This window comes from Petaurus breviceps, unplaced genomic scaffold (assembly GCF_028583685.1).
Source record: "Petaurus breviceps papuanus isolate PSGF00001 unplaced genomic scaffold, PetGlider_PUasm1.0 90630, whole genome shotgun sequence".
NCBI classification, from domain to species: Eukaryota; Metazoa; Chordata; class Mammalia; order Diprotodontia; family Petauridae; genus Petaurus; species Petaurus breviceps.
In genome coordinates, this window is record NW_027187291.1 from 1288290 (window position 1) to 1313865 (window position 25576).

Consider the following 25576-nt stretch of genomic DNA (forward strand, 5'->3'; position numbering starts at 1 on the left):
TTATCTTCTCCATCTTTCTTTTTCAGGCACAGGTTGATTTTTGTGATAATGATGGGGTAAGGAGTAGGGCTGACTGAAAATGAGTTGGATGTGTGATGTTGAGGGGCATGGGGGTGTCTCAGGGGGGCAGTTTTGTTTACTCTTGTTTCAGTGCTTTTGGTCTAACAGGATTCTGCCTTGTGCCCCAGGGTAAAGTCAAAACTCATAGGTTAGGCCAGTAGTTTTCAAAACTTCTTTGTTTCAAGGATGCCTTTACATTTTTAAAAATTACTGAGGATTCCTCACCCTTAAAACACTTTTGTTATGGGTTATTTATTAATATTTGCCATATTAGAAATTAAAACATCTTAGTATTATTATGAAAATGGTTTTGCCTTCTGGGATCTCCTTGGGGGACCAAAAAGGTCTTGGGGACTTTGAGGAAACCACAATTTGAGAACTACAGGGTCAGGCTCCTAAAGCTAAGCAGGATGTAGGAAAATCCAAGTCATTTTGCTCTTTCTTTCTTCCCCTCTTTCACCCAGCTCTCCCTCCATCTTCCCTAAGGGAACCTCTAAAAAGAGATGTTAGAGGAGCATAATGGATTGGGAACTGCCATAATATAAGGATTAAGGCAGCTAGGTGGCACAGTGGATAGACTGCTGTGCCTGGAGTCAGGAAGACTCATCTTTCTGAGTTCAAATCTGGCCTCAGACACTTAGTAGCTGTGTGACCTTGGGCAAGTCACTTCACCTGTGTGCCTCATTTTCCTTATCTGTAAAATGAACTGGAGAATGAAATAGCAAACCACTCTATTATCTTTGCCAAGAAAACCCCAAGTGGGGTCATGAAGAGCTGGATATAATTGAAAACAAAATTATATAAGGATTAGAGAGTTTAGAACTACAAAAGACCATCAAGTTCAACCTTATCTTACAGATGAGTTTGAAGGCCAGAGAGGCAAATAACTTGCCCAAGGTCACATGGGTGGGAGGTAGGATTTGAATCTAGGTCCTCTGATTCTACCATATGAAACTAGGGAGCTTAGTATCCTTGTTCCTACAGAAGAAGAAAATTACCCTCTTTAGGAGAGAACATCTGTATGAGAAAAGGAAGGGAGGAAGAGGGTGTTAGACTCTGGAAGGTTCATTTGACCACCAGTAGTATGACCTACTCCAGTCTTTTTAGTCACTGCAGTTTAACTGGCTCCTGTTCTCGGGGAGGTACAATGACCCTCCTTCCCACCCCACCCCCACCATTTTTATTTCTGAAAGGAGTGGGCCATGTTCTGGGGTGAATTCTTAATAGCTACTGCCACCTAGTGGTTTCTCCTCCTCCATCACTCCATGCACAGAGGAGGGCCCAGCAACACTAGCCCTTTGGCCTTTTACTGCCAGGCATGAAACGGCTGAATGGTAGAAATGGAAGAAATGGAAGACACCTTGAAGATCAAGGGTGGGTCTTGGTCTCTCTGCCTCTTTCTTCTTCTCCCTTCCCCCTTTCTCTTTCTCTCCCTCCCTCTCCTAGTTTGGGTCCTCTCTCTTTACCACATAAAATTGAACATACACACATGCCCCTTCCTTTCTTTACCTCATTCCCTGTGGAAGAGAGAAGCTATTACCAGTCTGAAATCAATACCCCGAGTTTGCAGCTTACTGAATTTTTCTCTCCAAAACAAGGTGATCTGGAGGCTTCCCCTGCCATGCTCCATGACAGTGACCTTCAACCACCATCCCTGGGGGCTGAACCTAAACAAGCCACTTTAGAGCCACCCAACTTTCACATTTTTCAAAATGTAATGTGTGGAAAGAATGAACTAACTGGAAACGCATCTGCTGGAAGTTTAGGTGTGTCAGGCAATGGGAAAGGAGGACATTGAAGATTGATTACGGATAGTCCAATGTTGACTAAAGTGCTCCTTTCCCCCCCTTATCTCCAGGGCCGTCACTGCCACTGAATCCACTGTTGCCAGGGTTGGACACAATTGGATGGTTGAGTAAAGGAGCCTGTGGAAGACCCTGCAATCTGCCGGGAGTCTAGTCCCCACAGGGAGCTGTCCACAGCTACCACTTCATTTCAGCAAGAGCCAGAAGACAGAAAAGGGAGAACCCAGTAAGGGACAAACAAAAGGAAGCCAGTGTTTATCTGGAAGGAGACATTCCCGGCTTCCACTGGCAGGCTTACTACTTTCTCTGACCATACCTTTACTTTACTACCTGGGAAAGAATTTCTCTCCTTTGCCTGGGAAGGGAGTAAAGGGAGATGGGTGAAGCAGGCATAGTGACACTGTTAGAAAATTAAATCTGGCTGTGCTAGAGGTATTTTGTTTTGTTGTTGTTTAGACATCTGAACTGTGTCTGATGCTTAGTGACCACATTTGGGGTTTTCTTGGCAAAGATACTGGAGTGGTTTGCCATCTCCTTCTCTAGTTCATTTTACAGAAGAGGAAACTGAGGCAACCAGGGTTAAGTGACTTGCCCAGCGTCACCTGGCTCCAAAGTGTCTGAGGTCAAATTTGAACTCACATCTTCTGACTCGAGGCCTGGTGCTGTTCTATCCACTGTGATTTAAAAATCAGATCAATTGACAACTTCACTACTCCTTCTCTGTTACAATTCTTTTTCTTCCTTCCTTTTTTTCTCTCTGTCTCTCTCTCACTCCCTCCCTCTATCATCTCTCTTGCCCAGGCTAGAAGTGCAGTAGCCTTTCATGGGCCTGATCAACACTGATGAAGTTGCTCTACTTTCCCAACTTGGGCCAGTGAACTCCTCCCTAGCCAATCTGAGGCCTCCTGCTCCCCTGAAGCCATACTGGTGCTAAGCTTAGTGTAAACACCTGATCCACTTTGGCACAGGCAGCCCACAACTCTTGAATTTGAACTTCTGCAGCAGCAGGGACTGAAGGCATTCTCCATCACACCCAGTTCTTTGTTATAATTTAAAGGGAAAAGAAGTGAAGTTGGAAGAGCACTAGATTCAGAGCCAGAGGACAAGGTTCAAATCCTGAGTATGCCTCTTATCACCTTACTGGTCTCTCTGGGACTCATTTTCCCCATCTATAAAATGAATGGGTTGTAGATAATCTCCAAGTTTCCTTCTGCCTCTAAGTCAAAAATTCTATGATTTTAAGTCAGGAAAGGTGGCTCAGTGGATAGAGTGCCAGGCCTGGAGTCAGGAAGACCTGAGTTCAAATCTGAACTCAGACACTTTGGAAATGGTGACCCTGAGCAAGTCACTGAACCCTGTTTGCCTCAATTTCCTCATCTGTAAAATGCACTGAAGAAGGAAATGGCAAACCACTCTGGTATCTTTGCTAAGAAAATCCCAAATGAGGTCACGAAGACTCAGACAGGCCTCAACAAACAACAACAGGAAAGCTGAGGTCGTCTGGTAGAAAGATCAATCTTAAAAGGGTCAGGGGGGAGAGGATACATTTTGAGGTGAAGATGGAACTTGTTTTATGGCTGTTTCACATCCCATTTGTTGCCCCAAAAGGGCAGATGGGAGAGGACATGTGCTGTGGGTCCCTGAGATGGGAGGGAAATAAGAATTTGCTTTTATGAGGTGAAGGTCGAAAAGAAGTTTTTAATACTCGCCATGGTCTCAACATGGAGATATTTTGGATACAGTACATGAGGAAGCATGGCTGGTATTGTTCATCTTTTGTTCTCAAAGAGGCCCAATGATATCATGAAGGTGATGTCTCAGCTCTGCCTCACTTAAATACAATTCACGCTCAAGTCAAGAAGGCAGCAAGGCGGGTGAGCAGAGGGCCAAGCCTTGGGTTCGAGTGTTGCCTCTGACCTCTTACTTCACTTAAGTGACTCCATGGGCATCACTTCACCTTCAGGGCCCCAGGAAACTCTTTGACCCTAAAGTTGCAATTTAGTCAGCTCTGATGGATGCGCAGGTCTGGACCCATCCAAGTGCAAAACATTTTTAGGAATTGTAGTGTGATTGGGAGTCAGAGTGCTCAGTTCAAATCTCAATTCTGCCTTGAAGTAACCTCAGACAAATCACTTTCTGAGGTTCTTGCTAGCTCTAATGTCTAAAATCCTTTGAAAGAAATGAATGAGGGAATGGGTTCTGCCAGTGCACATGTGAAAGACTTCCCTAAGAAAAGCAGCGGCTCACAGCTGGAGTCCTCTTTAGACAAGGACAAGAGGTTTATAGATGTAGAAAAGGAAGGGATTTCAGAGGTCATCTAGTCCAGCCCCACTCCCCTCATTTTTACACATGAGCAAAACTGAGGCATAGAGAAGTTGTGATTTTTTTTTTGGAGGGGGAAGGTAGGGCAACTGGGGTTAAGTGACTTGCCCAAGGTCACACGGCTAGTAATTGTTAAGTGTCTGAGGTCAGATTTGAACTCAGGTCCTCCTGACTCTGGGGCCAATGTGCTCTATTCACTGTGCCACCTTGCTGGCCAGAAGTTAAGTGATTTCATCCTCAATAATAAGTTTGAGAGGTAGGATTTGAACTTATATCCTCTGATTAGCTGTGATTCAGGATATGTAGAGGATAGTCTAGAGTCAAGGCTTCAAGGACTGGCTTGAGTTGCTACCCGATGGCTGACCAAGGGCATAGAAAAACAACATCTACCTTTGTGTACCTACTTGCCAGATTCCCAGATTTGCCTTTTTCTCCCTTGATGTACTGTAGCTGGCTCTGGTCTAAGAAATTTTAAGGCCCAGTGTCACACTAACATCATCTCTAACACAAAACGCCATCCCCAAACAGAGGTGGTCCACCCTTCTTTAAGTCAGAAGACGGAGTTAACATCTTTCCAGCATCATGACTCCTCTAGACTACCAGCCCAAGTCTTCTTCCCTAAGGCCCTCATCACCACCACCAATACACACACCCATCTGGTGACTGGTTCATACTCATCAAGCCTTGACAAACCATTGGGGTTGCTCCCATCAAGGTTGGTGAACTTCATCCTATTCCATGGCACTGATAAAGTGTATGTAAATGGTAATAATGGGTCTCAGGAGAAAGGGTGGCATAGCTTTTCAGTCTTATTTCATATTGCTCCCCTTCATGCCCACTCTGTTCTGCTCATGCTGGCTGGCTAGCTAATGTGCATACCTGACATATACATGTACATACAGATTTCTCACCCTGGTGCCTTTGCAAGGGGGTCCATTATGCCTATAACGTACTCCCTTCTGCCTCACAGAATCCCTTTCTAGCTCCAAAGATGCCCACCTCTATACAAGACCATGCTTGATCTCCCCAGTGCATTCTCCTTTTTGAAATAACTTTACATATATTTTCTGTCTATTACTTGTGTACATTTGTATCTCTCTAGCACGAAGCACACTTCTTGATGTCTGAAACATTTTTCCTTTGTTTTCCCATTGTTCCTGTTACAAAGCCTTTATGGGATCTCGGATTTCATTGGGTTAGGGAGCTCCCAGTGAGGAACTTTCCCTACAAATGCCCCATCAACACTTCCTAACTCTCTTTCAGAAATCCTTACAGTGCTGAAAGGTTTAGTGAAAACAGTCAGTGGTAGGATCTGAACCCAGGTCTTCCTGACCTCTTAGACCAGCACTTTATCCACTAGGTATTGCATACAGTAGCCTCTCAATAAATGTTTGTTGAATTGAATTTGGGGTGAACCCAAACCAGAAACAAGCAAGCAAACAAAACAATCCAAAGCCCATCTCTTATGGAGGGTGAATTAGTTGGCTAATATTTGCTGATGAAGGAAATATCTTTCTATATGATATGGTAGGATGTTTTACTGAGAAGTCTATTTTTTAAAGGAAATAGACTCCACATGTCTGTATTCACAAGCAGGAGTTCTCTGGATAAAGGCCCATACCTGACAGGCTTCATCTGTCTTCCACTTCAAAGGCAGATGTAAGATATTCCTTTGGAACAATCCCGATCAGGTTGTTTAATTCTCCTACCCACCAGCCATACATGTTATACTCCTGAAAGAGAGAGGCAGAAGACAGTTACTGCTGGGATTTGACCATGATGCTGCCTGTCTCTTATAAAATTCTCATGGGAAAATTGAAAGGTGAGATAGATAAAGCATTTATTTGTTTACTATGTGTCAGGCATTGTGCTAGGCCCTGGGTATACAAGCAAGTGAAATGGTCCCTGTCCTCAAAGGGCTTGCATTCTAATTGGGAATAATATATATAAAGGGGAGCTGGAAAGGGGAGAGGTAGCACCCAAGCAATGGTCTGATATAGAGCTGTCCCAGAAGAGACAGTGAAGGCCTGGTTCTGGGCAAGATGAGGAAAAATCTTGCTTTCAGAGTTCAGCATCATTCCAGGGTCAGAGTACAGAGTTCTGGTGGGAGGGAGATGAGGGTGATAGCTGGAGTACAGAAGCTGTCCAATCCAACCTCCTCATTTTAGGTTAAGAGTTAAGTGATTTGCCTTTTGTTGCACATCTAGTAAAAATGCTGAAAAGTGGGGAATCCAGTTCTGCCTGATTCAAATCCATTGCTCTTTCCACAGCCCCTTGCTATGTCTTCTAGATCTATTCGAAGTCAAACAACCTGGGTATTTTCAGCATTGTCTCCTTTTACTACCTACTTCCCTGATCTCTGGGATTACATTTATGCAACCGAAAGCTACCTCTCTACACCTGCTGGGGTTATTGAAGGAGCTCTGAATTATAACCCATCACCAAGGTAATGCAGAGGCTACACTCTTAGATGAAGGTTTGACATTTTTCTAAAGAGCAGACTTAGTTCTATCTCTGGTAGTTTCCCCTGGTGATTGAGTAGGCTTATAGCTCCAAGGTAGGTGGCAGGAAGAGAGCAGCTGGAGCCATCCCTGGAGATAGCCAGTCTTTCTCAAATGACTCCTCCAGCAACCAGAGAAAAGCTCACATTCAGCCAGAGGGGTTGGGCCTGAAAGTGCTGGGAAATATTTTCTTTGTTGTCATCAGAAGCTCTTAAAAGAAAAATGTGCCCAAACTAATGCTTTCTGCTCATCCCCTCCCCTCTTCTCTTCCCTCCACTAAGCCTAAAGTTACCTTGTTTGGAGGTGCACGGAGATCCCCATTCTGGGCTTATCTGTATTGTTTTAACACTTCCTTCCTCCACTCCACTCTATACTGACTTAGTGGTACAAGAGTTAAGGGCCTCTCTACTCAGTTATCTTTGTAATTCTGCTCTGTGCTATCTATCTACCTACCACCTAGCTGTGGTACTTGAGTCCACAGGGTCCTTCATCTCAATACCAGAGGAAGTAAAAACTGTAATCTTAGCCCTTTCACTGCCTCACAGGTAGGGGGTTGGGGGCTTAAAGGTACAATGTGGTCTGAGATCTTCCTGATCAAAATGGCTTAACTATGTGTTACAGATTCGGGATTCACCTGCCAGATACTGTCACAGATGTGGCATGCCTGCTTTGGGAATTCAGGCAGGGCTCTAGGCTTATGCTTCATGGCCTCTCCTTCAGATGATGCTGGGTCAATGGAGATTAGATCTTGGGGAAGCTATTCTCTGTCAATGAAAAGAGGGATCAAGCAGATGAGGCAGCTCCAAAGGGCAGCACAGAGGTGTCCTGCTCCAAGTTACTGTTGTTTTGCTTGAGGTAAACACTGGGTCCTACTGTTTTCAGATGCAGCATTATCACCACAGTGGCAATAACTGAAATGAGTGGAAAAAGCCCTCAGTCCTTGAAAACAAAAAGAAATGTATGGCAATGCAAGAAGGATAGTACTGAGCCTCAGAGACTACATCCTGCCATCAGAGCCTGGGAACTTAATCTGGGGACCTAGTGGGCCCAGAATCTGCCTGCCTCTTTCACATTTTGTCCCTTGGCAGAGTACCAGAAGGGCTATGGGGCTGAGATGTTTAAAGCATGAATGGAGAAAACTAAGCTTTTCCTTCACTCCCCCCCTACCCCCCCATGCACTGCTATAGCCCAGGCAGAACACCACGAGGTATTTTAAAATAATTTCTGCTTTGATGAATTGCTGGGGAGTCCACAATTGCTCATAATCAAAGGGAGAAAAATGCAAATTAGATCCGGCCGAGCACGATCACCACCAAACGTTTATTTCACTGCACAGTGCCAGAAAGAATTAAAACAACATTAAACTCACAGCAATCATGTTTAAGCCCTCGTTTCCAAGTGCCAAATTGCACCACTCTGGATCATACAGATGTTCGTTAATTATGCTAATTTTTATTAAACTATTAAAACGAAGAGAACACTGGCTCAGCCAGGCAGACCCCAGCAAAGCAGAGTGAACTCTGATCTTGTCTGGAGGTGTTAATTTACTCGAATTTGGACAAAGTTGCTGATTCTTGTATTTTAGTTTTTGAATAGCAAGGAAGGACAGGATTCCTGGAATCAAAGATCCCACCATAGTCTGAATTTTCCCCATCTGGATATTGGGAAAGACTGACTATAAGCTAACATTTCAGAGCCTTTTAACCCTTATTGGTGAAGGGGACCCTCACCCAGATGAAGGGAGTGAGCACCATGCCTCAACTGATTGTTACAAGGCACTAGGGTTCATGTGTTTTAACACACACACACACACATACACACACAGGCAGAGGTAACTCTTCATGCACACAGGTAGTTATGTTATCCCAAAGTCTGTCACTTTTATAACTCAGAGATGTCAACCACAAAGGTTCCCAGGTAAGGGTCCAAACATTATTTCCATAGCCGTCCCTGTTTCCGGCTATGCTACGTTTTTAGAAGCTTTTATTTCAATGAATCCTCTCACCATAAAAAGCTTTAGGCCCAATTAACCTCTTTCCAGTTCTTCATTCACCCTGTGCCCCTCTTTCTACCCAAATAATGAAAGAACTGGAAAAAGAATGGCTATTTGGTTCCGGTTATCTCTGGCTGTTGGACAGAGCAGCTGAAGAAGCAACCTGAAATAGATGCAGTCTTCCTCATCAGCAACCATCAACAGTGTTTATGAGGGATCACACATCCCCATAAAAGGATTTATGCAGCTAATCTCCATCAACAAGGAAAAAAAGCCCCACCAAACCTGCCATAAAAAAAGAACAGCAAATTCTATAAGCAAAAAAGCAGTATGGCCACCAACAACAGGCAGATCACACAGCTTGAATCTGCCTCAAGTGGTTTCCCTGTCGCTCTTTACAGCTTCAAGACTATCACGGACCTCCTTAGTGTTCCTCCTGTCACAGGGCCCTGAGTCCCTGTGTGGTGCTGCAAATACCCTGTCAGTAGGTGTCAGGGGATATCAGGGGAAAAACAGCAGGCGCCCATCATAAGCCTTAAAAGAGATTAAATACCCCCACTACGTGATTGCTACATTTTAATTTCTCTCCTCCCTGCTGGTTCCTATTTGTATAATCTCTTACACTGCTCCCCTGGAGTATCACAGACATGACCTGGAATGACCACTCTGTCCTGGGATGAGAATTCAATTTCCAGGCTCAGTGAGTCCTGCGTTGTTCCAACAAAAGGCATTTCTCTATCTTCCTTTAGGGTAAGAGGAAAACTAAGCCTCTGTGGTCTTGGAGGCCTGGGCCTACCTCATCAATCCAGCCTAGTCTTGCTTTCTTGGGGTGAAAGGAGAGTTCGGATTCTATGTTTCCAGGCTTGGTTTTCCCAGTGTGATTCATGGCTTCCACAATGAGTTTCATCTTCCCTGCTGAAGGGACCATTTCTTCCTTGGCACAAGAGACAACTAAGCTGGTTTATTCCTTCTAGAGTGACTGGAAAGTTGTATCTTTTGAGGGCTTCATTCCAAACTTGACACCCTCATTGCTCCTGAGGGCATTAAATGACAAAAACTTCCTTCCTGGAAATTCTCTTTCCTCTCTAACAGGGTTCCCCAAGGCCTCAATGGGACAGAAGTCCCTGAAAATTTCTTATATCTTTGTACTTTTCAACGTCCAAAGCTCATTCCGGTAGGCTTTGTAAACAATATGATTCTACTCCAGGAGAAAAATTGATCAATTCTTAACACAGAAAATCAATGACTCATTGATATATGTACAAGAAAGGCCAATCAGTCACAGAATTATTGGTTTATGATTGCTTATTTCTCTTATTAGTGGTGGTGTATCATCTATTATCATTAGGTTTTTTTTTTTAACAGAGAATTCTAATTTATAAGCAATGCAGATTTTGTGTTATTCTGTTGTCACAGTTGGGTTGGTCAAGAATTTTCTAACTTTTAAAATCCTGCTTGGAACCTGAGCTATTTTGAAAATGTATTGCCTTCTTAGGATGTCAAAAATTAAATGAAGTCAGGGCTCCATGATAAATACCACCCTCACTAACTTCTGAGAAAAACAAGGCTGGAAGGCAGAATGACTCACTACAGGCAAACAGGTGCCAATTTCCCGGCACAAGTGGTTTTATGTTGAGTGTTTTCAGAGTTAGAGGAGAAATGGTCAGCTGGGTGGTCAGTGAATTAGGGGAAGCTGGAACCTCTGGCAGCTTGGAGGGTTTGCCAGTCAGCCTCACTCCTTGTCTTGGATTCTTGGCAATCATTTTCTTCTTTTTCATTATTCAAGGTTTTGGTCTCATAAATCATAATAAAAATGAATTATTAACATTTCTCTGTTGAACCATTATTTATTTGTTGTTACCGGGAATTTGCTAAACATAATTCTGTGAACTGGTGGTGGATGGTTCTGATGGGCCAAAATATGGCCAATAGTTTAGTCATGGAGTAGACAAGACTAGGTAGGTATCTAATAGCGTTTGTACAATGGCATACAGCAAAGGCTGGGTAGGGCAAGTAAAAATGCCTGGGTCAGAATATGTACTTAGAAGGAAAGAAGAATGTTTAAGTACTCAATGCTTAAAAGGGAGAGGAGGAGGTCAGTCTCCTGAGTCTAGACGTTCTCAGGTATGGAACAAGTGTTGGGGATGTGAGGTCCATAGGATGACTATGAGGTCTGAAAGTTCAAACTGGATGTTTATAGTGTAGGGTGCATGATACATGGAGCGTTTTCATGTGTGCATCTCGAAGAGAGGAAAACATAGGCAGTGAAGTTCAAAGTCCAGGCTGGGTGTATAGAGACACACTAAGGAAGGGAGAGGGAAGAAGACGCTCCAGTCGGACCCTCAAGAAGAGGGATGGCAGAACTGGGAAGAGAGGGGAACACATGGCCGGCAGGAGGGCCCGGCAGAAAGGACGGCATTGAGGAACAATAGAGAATGTACCCATTCGGTCGGAGCCGACAGGATTGCCATGCCATGTGAGACTGTCGTATTAATATGTATTCCATAAACGAAGCAGCTCCCAGCTTTGCGCGGCTCTGTTTTGTTCTGACCGCAGTTCCAGCCTCAGGCACCACAACACAATTTGGAAACAATGTGACGGAAATGTTTAATCTGCTCGGCCCATCTGTGCTGCGTATTTCTCCAGATCTCCCTGAGAGAGCCGCCTCGAATCTCCACTTTGCCTTTAATATTCTCCTAAATCACCTCCCGACTGCACTTCAAGGGCCATTGCTACAATATCACAGGTTCATCTAAAGTGCAACGAAAGGGGGGGGGTGTGGAGGCCGGGATATTTTTTATTTTAAAATAATTTCAGAAGATTGTCTTTTCCGGTAACATCCCCCCCCCCCCTTTTTAAAGAACGTGGAAAAAAAAGTTATTCTGCTGTTGCCGTAAGGTTATTGAGGCTGTTTGGTGCAAAATAGGAGAGGATGGAGTGGGATCGTTCTCTGAAGAATTATTTTTATTAATCTTGATTCTCTCAATTGGAGATGGGGGGCGGGAGGGAAGCTCATTTTCTCATTTCCCTCTCTCGTGTACCTTGGGCATGTGGTGCTTGCATCTGGGGTTTGTGACTGTCGGCTCTGCAGTCTTTGGCAGACAGGGCCAACAGGCCTTACCCCTGCTCTAAAGCCAATCACCTCGCCCGGGGTAGGTGCCCTTGTTTCACTCTCAGGTCACTGTGCCTTGATTTAGGAAAGGACAGGGCCCACTACTCCAATTTTAACTCAAACTGTTTTCCTTTTGCCCTTTTGGAAGCAATTTATTTTAGTGATCCCATTCTCTGATTTTCCTTCTTTGCTACAAAAATCTTCCCAGGAATGGTGACGGGGAGGCTTGGAGTATCAGAACCTAAGGTGGGTATTGGGGGGAGAGGGAGATGAAACATGTGAAGTAACCCCTATTTCTGAACAGAGACAAATGGAAGAGGATTGAGGCAGGGCCCAGGAAATTAGGATTCCTTTTGCTCTGCGAATTAAAGAAATGAATAATTTAATCTTTAAGGTTGTTCTGGCGAGGGAAAGGCAACGTCCCAGTTGCGAAGCCCTACAGCCTGTCGGTGTGTTACATCATCTGCACACATCGGCGTTTCCATGGCAACTCCTTATAGCTTCATTTCCTGAATCCCTCTAGGGGGTGTCACAGCCAGATCCACCTGCTTTTCACCCTACCCTCAGTGGGGTCATGGTGAGGTCGCCAGAATAAATGAACGTGGGTACTAATGATGTGTTTACTGGCTGTTTATGCTCTGTGTGTGTCAGGGGCACTCACATTTAGAGAGCTCATTATGGCTGCAATTAGAATGCACCATCGCTAGATATTTAACTCCTTTTTCTTTTAAATTAGCATTTTAATAACATTCTTTGAGCAGAGAAACAAAATGACCATTTTTCACGGACAAACTTCTAGCTGTAGGTGCAACTTTAATGGTAAAGTTGTTGAAAAGGGAAGGGAGGAGGTGGGGGGAGGCCATTCTTATCACCTTATCCTCCTCTTTTACTGAAAGGATATTTTTATTATTTGCTTTCTAACACACTCGATTTCCTAAATTTGTTTGGAATCCAATTATTATTATTATTTTGTATGCAGTTGAAAAGTCTGGCGTTCTTGTTGGATGGACATTTGCAGCTACTGAAGTTAACTTCCTATGTTCCCCACCAAAGGGAACCAAACAATGACAAGAGTGTGTGAGGTTCTGCCTAGTCCGGAGATGCTCTCTGTAAAATGGAACAGTGATTAGATGATCTACTGTTATCAAAATATCTCTCTACAGTAACCCCAAGGGCTGCTTCCTTTAAAAAGGTCACTGCAATTATTTTCTCTTTCTATTTTATAATTCTCCAGATTGTCTTATATGACTGTATAAAAATGGCAAGACCGGTGTAATTATACAGGAGGCAAAGGAGAAAGAAAGATGAAAAATAATAACATCAGTAATAACACTTGGCACTTAAAAATGGAAAGATCTCTGGCGCATCCTGAGATAGAAGAGAGGGAACCTGCAAAGAAGCCGTAAAGAAACCCACCCACTCCCTCACCCCTTCCCAATGTTCTATTGGATTTCAGTAAAGGAGGAAGATGCTTAATTTTAGGGACTCGGCCTTTGCACCTTTTGGGGAGCATCTACTTGTTTACAGGCACTGTTGGTCGAAAGTACAGTGAAAAATAACAATTTGAATGTTTCGATTATCTTTCTCAGTCTGTTCCATTTTCATTATTTATTTCCTATAAATCGGGACCTTGCTGAACATAATTCTGCAGACAAGGAGGTGGATGGGATAGCCGATGTGAACTGGGAGATAGATAGTGGGTGCGTGTAAGATAGATGCTATGTGTTTATGAAAAGGAACAGTATGTCTGTTCTGAACATTCACAAAGTCAGGCAGGCAAGCGTGCAAACTATAAAGGGTATTTATAGGTGGAAAAAAAAACCAGGTACAATGGAGACAGTGTGGAAACAAGTGTGCGCACACACACACACACAGAGAAAAGGTTTGCTCCTCTGGCTCTTCTGGAATTCATGTCCAAGTTCCACCAAGAAATGCCATTCTTAGACTGGACCCTCTGTCAGTTCTCACAAGCCTTTCCATGACAACAGACACGGGGAGATTTCACAGCCAGAAAACTTGGGAGGTCAATAGTTGAAAAAGCAAGAATTTGAGACCCACAATGAAGAGGGATTTTCACAGAGGCTAGCATGATCCCACCCAACAGCCCTTTCCTCAGAAGAAGAAATTGTAAAAGACTGTAGCTGAAAATGAGGCATTTATTAAAAAAAAAAAACAAATCGAAAATGCAGGTTTAAAATGTTTACTCTTCTCTATCAGCTCAGTTGCACCTTAGAATCTGCCATTTCATAAATAAAATATGGATGGCATAGACTATAATTTGGTGATAGCTACCCCAGGACATATCGAGATACACTTCTGTTATTTTAATTAAATACTGCATTATGGTTTGTGACAACCACAGAGCTACAGTGTAAATGAATTTGGAATTAAAGTGTTACTTAGGCATCCAGTAATTTTTGTTTCATTTCTCAGTTTTACAAAGCAAATAGCTATAAAATCAAGATGTTTGTTCGTTTACAGATGGAGCAGTGGATCTTTCTCTTTCTCTCCACTTATACAAAAAGAAGACACTGCTTTGAGGCCAGCTTTCCAATACTCCTGGCTTACGAGCCACATCACAAAGAAAAATACTTCCCCTTGACTGTAATGTGAAATGCTGAATATTAATTGCTGGTGTTACTCTTATCTTCCTAGCCGGGTTCTGTCTTTTAACAATTATTCTGATGGGTGGCAGTATTAGCCAGTCAGAAGATTTTTCTCCTTTGTTTAACAGTTAGTCAACCTATTTAATTTAATTTAATTTTAAAAAATCCTACTAGAGTTCACAGGGATTTCTACAAGTTCTTTTTGGTTATTTGGAATTCCCACTGCCTTCGTTATGGAAGGGAGAAGGTTCAGGAGGGAGAGAAGCTGCTGCATTTGTGGGTTGAAAAGATTTGCTGTAAATTCCTGCAATTAAAAAAAAAAGATAAAATGTGTTTTTCATTCCAGTGATATTAATGTCTCCTTAATGAAACTAGAGAGGGCATTACAGTTTGGGAATAATCAATTGGTTGGTTTAAATGTCATTTCACCAGCAAATCAGGAGAAAGGTTCTGAATATTCTCATCTGTCAGGTGCAGATATTCTCATAACATTTTATTCTGCAACAGGATTGTTATATATTGGATTTGAGGAAACAACTGAATTAAAGAAAGATCTATCATATTTCAAAATAAAAGTTTCAAATGCAAGTTTTCTGAAACTATTTTTTCTCCTGGTCAAGTCTGAAAATCAACATAATCTTTTAAAACTGCATCTCTGATACTGTTTATTTTGGTGGTCTGCTCGTTCTCAACTTCCCTTGAACTAATTGTCCTAAATCCTCTACAACTATAAACAACATGAAAGTTGTTGCTTCCAATTATGGATTATCTGGTTTATAATCTGCATTAATATTTTTTCTAGCTTGGTCAAAGGGCTGAATTTGTCTATTGCCATGATTATTGAAATGAAACAAGGCAACCTTACAGGTTTGGGGAATCTGAGTTCTTTTTGTGAAAACCATTACATGGAAACAAAGCTTTCACCACGGATTTCAAATAGAGAATCTCATTGAAATGTCATCTAGCCTTTTTGGCAGATTAGTGAGGAATTTATTACTAAATCTCTGTCTAATAAACGTGGAGTTGACTCTAGAGGAGCTGCTTGTTATAATACTGGCTGCGGAAAATGGAGGGAACGTCACTGTTAAAGACACAAATTTTCCTTGTAATATATTCGAATGGAAACCTCCAAATCCAATACTACATGGGCATATCTAATAAATTCACAATATTTCAGCCTCAACAGCCTTCACCAGTTAGTTTTAAAGATTTATGTGGTAAAAAATTACTCAGTGATGAATATAGTTTATTCTGTGCCGTATTGGAGGTATAAGGAATTAAACTACCGTCTTTAACAGTGAATTTATTATTACCTCTGTCAAAAGACGAAGCCTTTAACAGCATTTGTTATAAATTCACTGCAAAATAAATGGCTGGATTTTTTTTTTTACGCTGGAGTTTGCAAAGCATTAACCCAACCCCGAGATGGTGTAGATGGTTCTAGGTAAACACTTTTTGCAAGAGTCTTTTGGTTCATTATTTGGTCTGGAGGGAGATGTGTTACATTTCCATCTGACTGAAGGGCTGGCAGAGGAGGGAGAAAAGCTAAGGGTCCTGCTCTGAGCAAGGGTTTGCAGGAGAGGGGCCTAGGGTGGGAAAATCCAGCTTTACTCTCTCTCTTTGGGGGAAAAAATGTGTTTTTTTTTTTTAAATAATAAATGGCTAGTGTAGAGGGGATAGATCTGATGGGCAATTGTGCTTCCTGTTAGCAGGTTTACACACACCCCTTTGTCCTCTCCTGGAATGGGTGTCCCCTCATTTATAAAAATTACCTGGAAGGAATGAGGCTGCCAGGGTTTGTTCTAGACGATTGGTTCCTGTCTGGGGGAAAGGAATGGCCTCTACTGAATTTGACCGGTGTATGACCGTTGCCTTCCAGCTGACCCCAAACCCTATTCCCATCTTCCTAACTCTATAGCCTCCCATTGAGGTTATTAATGAGAGCAAACATCACCACCATCATCATCGTCATCATGTTCTCCGTCATCACAGCACAAGACTGAACTGCTTGTGGGGTTTTGGGGATGGGCTGCCTGCTTCCCTCCTGGACTACCATAAATAAGTACAGACATTTCCAGATAATATCCATTCCCCCTTAACACCCCCCCCCCTCCCCCGTGAGGTCAGAGGTAGATAATAGCTATTTGACAAGCATTGATCAGTTTCATAATGCCATTCGGGCCTACTGAGCCCCTGGCCTACATCCCCCTACTCACCCTGCCATGGCCCTGCAATAATGCCTCCCTTCCCCCACCCTACCCGGCAAACCGAAGGGACCTATTCCTGAGGAAGACTTAAATGGACACTAGATGTCACCAAACACCTCCTTTCTCTGGAAGACCAGAAATTATACGTACATACTATACATGTGCATATCTATCTATATGTATGTATGTATATATGCATGTTTTTTTTCTTTCATTTAAAGTAACTGAGAAAATTAACATGGGGGGAGTAGTTATCACATCCAACTAAGTACACTTAAAATTGGAAGTATTACTGTATTCCAATAATTCTTATAGCATACTTTTGCCGAGGGGAAGGGAAGGGTTGACATTTGAAAAAGTAGCCTTTGGAAGGGGTGAGTGGAAAACCCTGGACTTTGATATCCTCTGGCAACTGAGGCCATGTTTTGTTAACATTTCTCAGACATGCTGCTAACATTGGCCTTGCTGCATGAGAAATCAAACATCAGGGTAGGGGGGAGAGGGTCAGAATCCCATATAAGCTTAAGTAGCTGGGGGTGCTCTTAGAGGCTGTGACACTTTGGGCAACAGCACAAACTGAGCCAGGTTGGGCCTTCTGGGCAGGCCCATGCCAACCTAACAACAGCTTGGGGTGAATGCTACACTGGAACCTGGTTCCAGGGCTTCCAGCAGCAAAGAAAGCATCCATAAAGCTTGAAACATTCCCAATTCTGAGGATGTTCTCCTGTCACTGATTAAGCCAGTTAACTCTGAGCTGTGCACAGGATACCTCTTCTGGGAATTTATAGATGTCTAACTTGTTACTCTGAGGCTGTGTACATGAGAAAAGGACAGGAAGGGTAGGGTTCTCCTGCCCTGTTCCTGAGCTAATGCCCATTGACTGTATGGGCAACTGAAACTCTGGGTGGGGAAAGACATTCCACACTCCAAAGATCCAACTTTTGGGCACTTTTGCATCAGATGGGGGGAAAGAAGGAGAGAGAAGTGAGAGAGAGACAGACAGAGACAGAGAGCTGTTTTTTCCCCCCTTTAAACAGGCACATCTATCTGTTTAGCAGCTCATGTTATCATTGTAAATTACTTTCTGGCACAGGAGACTTATTTTCATAATGGGCATTTATTTATTTAAGAGTAGGTGTGAGTTATTTGGCATGTAAGGAACATATACCTTTATTATCTAGAAAGAAAGCTCTGAAGCTTCCTTGTGATGGTCATAGAGCTGAGAGACAGACAGACAGACAGAGAAACAGAGACAAAGAGACAGAGAGAGACAGAAAGGCAGATAGGCAGAGACAAGAGAGCCCATGCCCTGGAAACTAGGACCAATGATTTCTTCCATTCCACTCTAGGTTCCATGCCTCTTTTCCCCACAATTGATAGGGGAATGATGTTCATTGCCCATAGCAATATTGGTCTGCATGAAGTCACCAAGGTCTTCAGAGGGAAGGTGCTATACCAGGGAATGATAATATCGCACAGAGGGTGATTCAGCACCTGCCTGGTTATGCCCAGTGCCCAGGCTGGATGGATTTGGGGAGTACACCTGTTGTTGAACTCCCTCCAAGTACTGATGGCCACTAACCCCCAAATCACTTTTCCCCGCTGTTGATGCTTGGAATGTCAGTCAGGACTGATTGGCAGCCGGCATGTGCTTCAAACACAGCAGATGGATTTTTATATTAGCTCCTATTTCATGTTCAGGCAGAGCAACCGCCCGCCACAGTAAAACTGCAGCCTCGATGCTGCCGAGTTTGCTTCTGTGAGATTAATTCTGTGAAATTAATTGGGACAAGATTGAAAAGGAAATTAAAATGCAGCTGAGTGAACAGGCCTTTCAAACACCTTTTTCCTGCTCTATTCAAACTTGAATTCTGCGGTGGTCGCGGGCATCGTGCAAAGTAATTTACGAGAGGCAGACTCTCAGGAGCAATCGGTTACGTGTGAGGAAGCCCGCACAAGCGCCCACAATCTGGAGCCACTGAAGGGAGTTAAAATCCCACCATGGCACTGAGCTGCATCTCCACACTGAGGAGGGGGATGTGTGTATATGGGGTTGGGGGTGGGGAGAGAAAGCTAATTTCCTTCATCAGGAAGGGTTTAAAACCCAAACCCCCAAAGGAAGGAACAAAACAATCACCCACTGGGTACTTGCCAGACTGGTCTGCTTTGTTCCCGCTTTCATATTTTAAAGCCCTCAAAGTGGCAGTTGGGGAATTAAGTGTAAATGCAGCTACCTAGTACCTGAGGATATAAGTATTTGGTAGGGTGGAGGGAGGGGAGCAGCAGGTGCTTTTTCCGATGATCATGACATTGACAGTAGTAGCTCTGGACACCAACATATTTCTTCAGCTTGCCTTATGTACAAGAAGTCCCCTGGCTGTCTCGATTCCCCATTCCATGGGAAGAGGTAGCCAATGACAATCTCTTGGAGTGAGGGACAGTAGACTCCCAAGGAGACCTTTTGTTTACGCTGTCGTGTCTCCCTATTTGAGTGGGGCTCTTTTGTGTTTTTGGGAGCAAAGAGATGAGGGTCACTAAAAAGAGTTCTGGTGAGATAACCCCTCTTCCACCAGCTCTTTTTTGTTCCCTAGGTGCAAAGTTTAAAGACTTTTTTGTTACTTCTCTGTATATATGTTGTTTGCTCTGGTAGAATTAGAAATACCTTGAAAGCAGTGGCTATTTTGTTTTTTGTCTTTGTGTGTGCGTGGGCATATACATACATGTATATATATTTACACATGTATGTATATATTCTAAAATTGTTGTAAAGGAATGTATAAGGATATATTATAATGACAGATAATAAATATGTCAATGAAAAAGATGGCCTAGTCACATAGTGAGAGTGAAGCATTTGTATTCTATTGGTATCTTCTGAATACCAAGAGAGAGCAAAGAAGACCCCTAGCATATTGGGTGGACCCCCACCTGTCCTCATGTTGAATTTATAGGAGCATGTGGACAAGAGTTACATAGGTTGGGCAGGCATGGATGGGTTGTGATTGGCATCCCATACAAATAATACCTTCACTGATAAGACCACAGACCCATGGTGGTATTGGAGTATATCCTCAGTGTCTTAACATAGTGTCTTACATGTTCAAGGCACTCAATAATAAGCTAGGGGCAGCTAGGTAGCACCATAGTGCACAGAGTCCAGGGTCTGCAGCCAGGAAGACTTATCTTCCTGAGTTGAAATCTGGCCTCAGACACTCACTAGCTTTGTGACCCTGGGCAAGTCACTTCAGCCTGTTTGCTTCAGTTTCATCTGAAAAATGAGCTGGAGAAGAAGGAAATGGCAAACCATTCTAGTACCTTTGTCAAGATAACTCCAAATGGAGTCACAAAGAGTCACACATGACTGAAAAATGACTGAACAACAACAACAACAACATAGAATTATAGATTTAGACCTTGGAAGTCAGCAAATCCAGCTTTCTCATTTTACATATAAGGAATCTGAGGCACAGAGAGGCAAAAGTGACTTGCCCTGGGTCACACACCTAGAGGATATTGAAGTCAGGACTCAGACTCAGATTTTTCTGAATTGAATTTTAATGACATCAGGCTCAGGAACTCTTATCTTCTCCTTGTAGATAGAGCTTGCAGGGAGCTTCTCTCTCTTGAGATCTTTGCTTTTTTTTTTTTGAGGGGGGAGGGCAGGGCAGTTGGGGTTAAGTGACTTGTCCAAGGTCACACAGCTAGTAAGTATTAAGTGTCTGAGGCCTGATTTGAACTCAGGTCCTCTTGACTCTAGGGCTGGTGCTCTATTCAGTGTGTCACCTAGCTGCCCCCTCTCTCAAGATCTTTGTAAGGACAAATGGCTTTCTTTCTGGGCTTATTCCTATTTGGATACAAAAAAACCCTCTTGTAGTCACTTTCAGTTCTAGTGTTTCTATATGGGACTCAAGACTGAAGGAAACTCAGACAGCTGGAGAAACAGTAGGGTGCAGCAGGAATTCAAGAATGAAGCTCCTTATCCCCTTTCTCATCAACTCAGGGCTGTCTCCCATCTCATTACCCCACTCTGAAGAAGGGCCTTTCTTTCAGCAAGGGGAGGGAGGGAGAAAAGAGAGGAGGATGTGCACTTATAAATATTGAATACCAAAGAGTTTTCTGCTGGCTGATTCTTTTATGTATCTTGCATTAGCAGAGAAGCCCAAAAGTGGCTCCCCTCCTTAGGAGTAGCCTCAGTCTAATCAAGCTTGTTGCTTTGATGTTAGCTTGTTGCTGCTGGGCTTGAGGCTGGAGAATGGCTCCCTCCACTAGACCTATGCTCTGGAAGGAAATGGCTTTTCATCAGGTCCCTGGCTGGCTCTTCCTTGTTTGATAAGCGTCCCACTTGTCCCAAGATAAATGACCTTAGGGAAACCAAGCCAGAAGTTTTTAGCTTTCGTTTTCTTGGCTTTGCTTTCTTTTCCTCTAGTTAATACTGTATGAACTGAGCCCACTATGGACTCAGGCCACAACCCAGGCCTCTTAAATGTGAATGTTCCAGAGGCAGACAGAACTCTTAAGTACTGCTGATACCTGGATCCAACTAAAGAAAATAAATCAAAAGTGAATTAGGGGGGCGGCCAGGTAGCACAGCGAGTAAGAGCACTGGCTCCAGTGTCAGAACGACCTGGAGATCGAATCCCGGGCTCAGACACTTAGCACCCACCCAGAAACACCTGGCAGTGTAACCTTGAGCAAGTTACTTAACCCCAATTGCTTAGGGGCGGCCAGGTGGCTCAGCGAGTAAGAGCACCGGCTCCAGTGTTGGGATGACCTGGAGATCAAATCCCGGGCTCAGACACTCAGCACCACACCCAGAAATAACTGGCCGTGTAACCTTGAGCAAGTTACTTAACCCTGATTGCTTAAAAAAAAAAAAAGTGAATTAGGAAACACTCAGGACTATTTATATGTATATATGCATACACTCATGTATATCTACATATGGGTCAAATATATACTCTATATGTGTGTGTATACATGCATATATGTATATTTATAAATAAATAAAATGTGTGTATGTGTGTGTGTGTGTGTGTGTGTGTGTGTGTGTGTGTGTGCATACACATCCTAGCTGTGTGAGCCTGGGCAACTCATTTAAGCTCTTAGTAGTTTAGCCAGGGCTCTAAAATGGTAAGTTACAGAGAAGAGTTATCTATTTGTATTGAACTCCTCAAGCAGTAGTTCTATATACTATTGAGATCACAAGTCCAGTCCTTTCTCTATCCCTCTGCATGAATGAATGCGCAATGGGGTGTCTGGACAATGAGGTCATTAAAGCATTTGTAGTATCTATATGGAGGTTCACCAACTGTCTAAGTGCATACTATGAATATTTAGAGGGGAAAGTGCACCCCCACTTCAGAGGAAATGTTTTTGTACTTGGTCCTTGCCAAACCTCAGTAAATATTACTTTGTAAAAGATAATGTTAATTGGTTAATACTGAGGAGATGTGAACTGGTTAATTGATTTTGGGCAAACACGTTGGATGGGGCCTTGTGAGCAATAGTACCAGAAATCCCAATTCCTCACACTTACCTCTGAAACTTTGAGGGAAGAAGTATTGTCCTCTGGGAACCTATTTGCCATTGTGAGAGGGAATCCTAGATTACACAGAGAGAAACTTTGAGAGTGAGGGTGGCTAACCACTGGAAATGTTGACCAAGGCTGGTTATCCAAATTTCCTTTCTTTCTATTTACCTGGCATGGTTCAGATGTGGGTTTTCTGAAAGACAGAGGAATGGACTAGCTGACCTCTTAAGATGAGAATTCTAATAAATTCAAAGCATATAAATGAATGAAAATCCAATCTTGAATACTCTTTAGGTTACCAAGTAGTTAAGGGGAATGGAGCTGACAAGAGAGACCCTAAAATATTGAAGCAAAGGCAGCTGGAATATTGTTATGGGAAGAAACCTTCATGCTGCCCCTGAATCTGAGAACTGATAGAACTGGTATGTGTTAGCAGAATGGAAATAGAAGACCCAGTAAGATGTTTCCACAGAAATGAATTCTGATCTATCTGTTTCTAAGAATGGGGATGGGGAAGAAGAAAGGTAAACAGAAGTGGGGAGAATTCTCTATATTCTTTGGGATCACCCGCAAATACAATAGTCTTGACAGATGCAGTCTGCTCTATGTAATAGGACAGGTCACTGCACAGCTCCTTTAAACAGGAAGAGAGGAAACCCCAGTGAGAAGCCATTAACAAAGGCAAAAAACGGGCAAAACAAACAGAATAATCAAGACAGAGAGAGGAGGCCAGCAGACAATCTGGCTCTGTTCTCCCCCCTCCTGCTACAGGCACCTCCAGACAATGTAAACAGTTAATTTATTCACCTGCGGGCTCTGGGCAAACAGGGGCCTGGTCACACCTGAGTGGATAACTCGATTACCCCTGTAATGCCAGTACGGTAATGTACACAAATTCTATTACACGGCAAACCTTGCTATCGGGCATTTGAAATACCAATCAGGCCAACGTCCACTCCCCTCTTTGCTTCCAGTTTATTCCTGGAGGCTTAGAACTGCACAGAAATGTTAAGAGAATGGAGTGAGTCCAGATTCCAGGCCAGAGTTGGGGTGAAAATGCCGGAGGACTGAGTGTGATCTCACTTGGTGCATCTTGGGTCGTGGGCACTCCCTTTCAGGGTGAGGTCTGAATATGATCCTAGAGTCTAGAGGAGTCCTGTGAGCCACTTTAAGGCAACACATTTGGTGCTATCTGGGGGCAGTAGTATCAGAAAGCATGGTGGAAGATTAGGTTTCTTTTTTCTAGTGGCTTATAGATTATTACAAACTAGACAGAAAAAAAGAATGCAAAATGCCGTTTAATAAAACTCCTTGTGATCAGTTAAAATTCAAGGAACTCTTAGTTGTTGTTATTGTTGTTAAAGAAAATGTACTCTGTAGAATAAGTACCAACTTCTATTTGGGAATAAGTTCCTGACAATACTAACCCCACAGAGAGCAAAGAAGGTATCTATATTTATAGCAGTGTTTTCCACACACAGAGGGAACCTATTATATCTTGGTCTTGTCTACATAGCATGCATGCTATCAGTCTTGACCAATATTAATTAGTCAATTAATCAATAAGTTAGTAGGATAGTGCACAGTGTTGGACTTGGAGTCAGGAAGACTTGAATTCCCATCTTACCTCAGGCTCTTACTAACTTTGTGATAAGATATTTAACCTCCTGTGCCTCAGTTCTCTTATCTGAAAAATGGGAATAAGAGCTCCATCCTCCCTCCCAGAGCTGCTGGGAAGATCAAAGGAGATAACATAGGTAATTGCAAATTTTAGATGCTATCTAGATGTTAGCTATTATTGGTATTAGCTATTAATAAGTGCTAACTATTATTAAGCACCTACTCCATGTATTATGCTGAGTATTATACTGGGTGCTGAGTATATAAAGACAAAAATGATACAGCCCTTGCCTCCTAGGATTTATGTTCTACTGGGGTGATAACATCTATCTAGCTATCTAAGACTGTATTAAAAACGCACAAAATGACTAGGAGTTGGTCTTGGGGCCAAGGTAACAGCCGCTGGGGAGATTAAGCGAGGCCTCCTCCTGTAGGAGGTGGAGCCAACTGAGTGAGCACTGAAGGAAACTGAGGCAGTGCATTCCAGGCACGGGGGCCAGCCTCTACAAAGGCTTGGAGGAAGGAGACAGGGTGTTGTGTGTGAGGAACATTGAGAAAGGGCAACTGGGGGGACTACAGCATCTGTGAAGAATTTATAGGCATGGAAAGGGGCTAGGCTTGTGTCTTACTATCCCCAGGGCTTAGCACAGTGTCTGGAACACAGCAGATACTTAATAAATGCTTAAGTACTGCAATACTTGTTGATTGATCAAATGCCAAACAGTGGGGTTTGTATTAAAGCCCCGAGACAACAGAGAGTTGGTGAGTCTCTGTATGTAATAGATCTTCACTTTAAGGGGGTCACTTTGGCAGCTGTATGGAGGACTGACTGGAAAAGGAGAGAGACCTGAGGCAGGGAGACAGACCAGTGAGGAGGTTATAGCAATAGCCCAGGTGAGGAGAGGACAGCCTAACTTAGCTGGTGGCCATATGACTGGAGAGGTGGGACTGAATTTGAGATAGAATTGATGACTTGGCAAATGATTGAATATGTAGGATGAAGGAAACTAAGGAGTGGAGAATGGCACCAGTTTTTCAAAAGGACAATTGTTGGCACGGTGGATAGAGTGCTAGCCCTGGAATCAGGAAGACTTGAGTTCAAATCCCACCTCAGACACTTGCTAAGCTGTGTGATCCTGGGTAAGTCACTTAACCCTGTTTGCCTCAGCTTCCTCAACTATAAAATGAGTTAGAGAAGGAACTGGCAGACCCCTCCAGTATCTTTGCCAAGAGAACCTCACATGGGGTCACAAAGAGCTGGATGTGACTGAACAACAACAACCACCAATTGTGCAAACTTGGGTAACTGAAAGAATGGTCATGCCCTTGAAAGCAACAGGAAAGTCTGGAAAAGGGGAAGGTTTTGAGGAAAAGAATATGAATCCTGTTTTAGACATGTGCAGTTAGAGATGCCTACAGGACATCTAGTTGATGAAATGTTAAAGAGGCAGCTGGTGATGAAGCTATTGATCTTACCTACCCTTTCCATTCCTCATTTTTCTCTCCCTCCAATCAGGAGGATGTGAACTATGAGTGTTTTTTCCAATAGCCAAGATGCCCTGATTCAGGCCCCACTGTGACCAATGTACCTTTGCAAGATGGTTAGTGAAGCTTAGGGGGTGTTGGTGCCTGTGGGAGAGTAAAAGTAGCTGACTCATATGGGATTTGAACCCTTCATCCTAACTTTATTAGTACTGAATTCTAACCAGTCGAACTAACCAGTTTTCATTCAAACCCTAATACACAATCAGTCAACTAAAATTTATGAAATTCTTACTGTGTGCCAGACCTTGCTAAGCACTGGGAATATAAAAAAAAAA

At 43.1% G+C, this 25576-nt stretch overlaps 1 protein-coding gene across 3 annotated transcripts in view; it reads right to left on the reverse strand.

The window, feature by feature from the left end:
- The window catches only part of SKAP1 (src kinase associated phosphoprotein 1), a 391122-nt gene that overhangs the window by 13395 nt on the left and 352151 nt on the right, over nucleotides 1-25576 (reverse strand). For 2 of the 3 annotated variants that reach the window (XM_069064333.1, XM_069064332.1), the window contains exon 12: nucleotides 5809-5920. The exons of the other annotated variant lie outside the window; for it this stretch is intronic. In XM_069064333.1, coding sequence (XP_068920434.1) covers nucleotides 5819-5920 — 102 coding nt within the window. In that variant the 3' untranslated portion in view covers nucleotides 5809-5818. The remainder of the gene's footprint in view (nucleotides 1-5808; nucleotides 5921-25576) is intronic. 3 annotated transcript variants of the gene reach the window in all.